The sequence below is a fragment of the Phycomyces blakesleeanus genome, assembly GCF_001638985.1.
Source record: "Phycomyces blakesleeanus NRRL 1555(-) unplaced genomic scaffold PHYBLscaffold_2, whole genome shotgun sequence".
Taxonomy (NCBI): domain Eukaryota; kingdom Fungi; phylum Mucoromycota; class Mucoromycetes; order Mucorales; family Phycomycetaceae; genus Phycomyces; species Phycomyces blakesleeanus.
In genome coordinates, this window is record NW_017265135.1 from 1267408 (window position 1) to 1270485 (window position 3078).

General features: G+C 32.9%; 1 protein-coding gene across 1 annotated transcript; it reads right to left on the reverse strand.

Annotated features, from left to right (window-relative positions):
• Positions 1–593: 593 nt before the first annotated feature.
• On the reverse strand, positions 594–1135 carry PHYBLDRAFT_162534 (hypothetical protein; the record flags this gene model as incomplete). Its single annotated transcript, XM_018434642.1, has 4 exons — positions 594–704; positions 756–894; positions 959–973; positions 1098–1135. 4 exons carry the CDS (start codon positions 1133–1135, stop codon positions 594–596), a joined length of 303 nt encoding a protein of 100 aa, XP_018297504.1.
• Between the last annotated feature and the right edge of the window lie 1943 nt (positions 1136–3078).

The following is a 3078-nucleotide window of genomic DNA, read 5'->3' on the forward strand; positions in this document are numbered from 1 at the left end:
ATAAAACAAATGTTTTTGAAAATATATACATATATATATATATATTCTTTTTTGTCTAAAAGAAACTGTTCAGGAACTTCTTCCAATTTGAACTAGGGTGGGTAGCCACCACTTCCTCTGTCTTCGTTTCACCAACGTTGCCATCTTTATCCTAATGTTTATTCATGTCTTCTAGCCAGCCTCGAAAGAAACAAAGTAAATATATTGAATAATTCACATATATGCTTGATAGTCATGATCAGATTCGCTTTATTTATTTATTTTACATTACTTTTCTTCTTTTCTTTGACAGATACTCTGTGGAGTTTAAAGTAACTGACGCAACAATGGTATTGTTGGTATCCAATAAACAAGTTTGCAACCAGTCGCTGTTACTTGGAAGTGTTGTTTTGGTTAAATGATATATATATATGTGTTGCTGTACATTCAAGATCTTCTGTTTAAACTGTCACATCAAAACGAGCAATTATAGCACTTGTTTACCAAAAGAGACGTACTTTACTCGGAAAACTAAACTGTTTTAACCTGGTAATTCTTCCAACGTACGCTTTTGGTTTATATACTACAATTAATGTCCTATTCAAGCCATACTGTCATAATCCAAATGTAGCAAGACCTTCATAGCTGCCGTTATCGTTAAAGACAAAACTAGCTAGCATATCTTTTAAAACTTTTGGCAATTTGATTCCTACTTCTTTGATGTGCTTTGTTCCACTCGATTTGAATCCTGTTTTACTAGCTCAAACTTCATTTACTTCCCCATGATTGGCTTTCCTCTCTCGGACAATCATGTCGCATCTGTATCCTGATCTGACTCGCTTGATTTCCGATATAGATCCGATTGTTCTGCTTTCGTTTATACGTAGGATACTCGCCAGACTTACCGATTCACCACTACAATTTGGGAAAAAAAAACAGAAATTACTACTTATACGTATACTACTTTTTTGAAACTTACGCTACAATATGAATACTATTGATGTCATCAAATACTGTATCAATAGGTAGTATTCAATTCTCCTGATTCATAGAGTCTGATATATGTATGAATGGGATACTTTATCCAATCAAGCTCATCGTGCCTGTTCATACCTTACCCTTCTTTTTTTCCCGAACTTAGGCATCTGTCAGACATGCTCGTAAATCTTTCAGGTTGTTACAGTTAAAGCGATTAATGTAATCCCCAAGGTCTTGCGGGATCCTGGATATTATATATTCATTGATCTTTCTTCCTTCATTTCATCAATTTCTTGCACGGCAAACATCTTTTTCTTTCATGCATGTTGTATCGTCCAAATCAAGGATCATATAACATACCGGATGGTCTACAGTATCTTCCTGGACCAAAGTGAGATATGTACGAAAAAGACAATTTTTTGGAACAAACGGACAAATGGATTCTTCATTTGAAACGTTTAATTTTGGCAAACAGACACTTCATTTTCACAAAGTGACAATATTTACCGTTCTCACTGTACTGATACTACTACTATTATTATTAACAATATTAATAATAATAGTAATAATTATACTACGCTACAACAATCCCATCAATCACAACAGCCTCGGTCAATACAATGCTTGGGCCCTTTGCGAAAGGCATGGCACCGCCCGCAGTCTAGTTTGTTGGTCAGTATCTGATACTGACGAACAAAGAAAGACAATCCCAATTACTTCCGCTCCCACTTCTGGTCCAGGCCAGCATTTGGTCGTTTCAATCCTCCTATCAATATCGTCTTTTCAACTGCGGCAATGATTCCAGCCTGTCAAATCAAAAGGCTAATCATTTAAATCACCTTGAATTACACCTTATACATTACACATTACGCACCCACATACATCATACATCATCCACATTTAACTTTTTCTCTGTAGACTTTTTCTTTTCTTTTATTTCCTTTTCTTTCTTATTATATTCTTATTGTTGTAATCACACCAAGCAAGAGAAGCAAGCAAATTAAGAAAGAAAGAAAAGACACGTATTATCATTATCATTGTTGGTGTTTCTATTGTCACCCACTACACACTACAATTCTCTTGAAATATAGCCTGTAAAATTATCGTTGATTATATACATGTATATCTATTTGTCATTGCCATTTCCATTGTCATTGTAATAAAATAGTAAAAATTATATCAAAGAAAATAAAACCAAAATAAATGGCGGTAATTTTATTAATTTATTTATTTTACTCTTATCTTATTTGATTACTGTTTATTTGATTTGATTTTTTTTTTTACATTTCTTTTAATTCTTTAAATATACATACATACATATATCTATCTATCTGTTTATATATATATATATATATATATATTTATATATTTTTATATATAAAAATTCAAATAGAATGTTTGAGGAATTCGAAAAGAGTTTTTGTACCCGGCTACAAGATCTACTCACGATTCATGCAGAGATCGGAACACCTCTAGAAAAGATTGAACAAGAACGTTCAGACCTCTTTAATTCCATCCTCCAGCTCACAGACAACTTGATCCAGACGCGTTCAAATGAAAGAGATGACTTGGCAGCACTAGCAATTGAATTACGAAATCGAATCTCCAAAGCCAAAAGATTAATGGGAGAATATGTAGCCGACAATACAACAAAATTACCAAACCAGACACTTGATGACTATGTTGCCGGTCTTTGTCTTGAGGAATCGATTGTAAAAAAGGTAATACAAGTGAAAAAAAAAAACTATGCAAAACACATCATTACTGTTAGAGTAAGAATAAAAATAATAAGAATATATATATATATATATATATCTGTACATTGTTTTTGATGCTTTTCTTTATTTATTTATTTTTTTTAAAAAAAAATAAAGCATTACGAAAAGAGATTAACTGATGTTAAAGGTAAATTATTCTCGGTTTATGAATCCTCGTTTTGCTCACTTTTCTTCCTCTTCTTTCGATTAAAGAACTCTATAGTCAACTCAACTCATATGCAAAGTCTCTGGGAGACTGTGTAAACACTGAAATGATGACTGAAGACAGCATTGACGTGTCACTGCCGGCAGTGACAGCACTAGAAGAAGAAATACGACGAAGTGAAGATGAATTTGTAAGAAT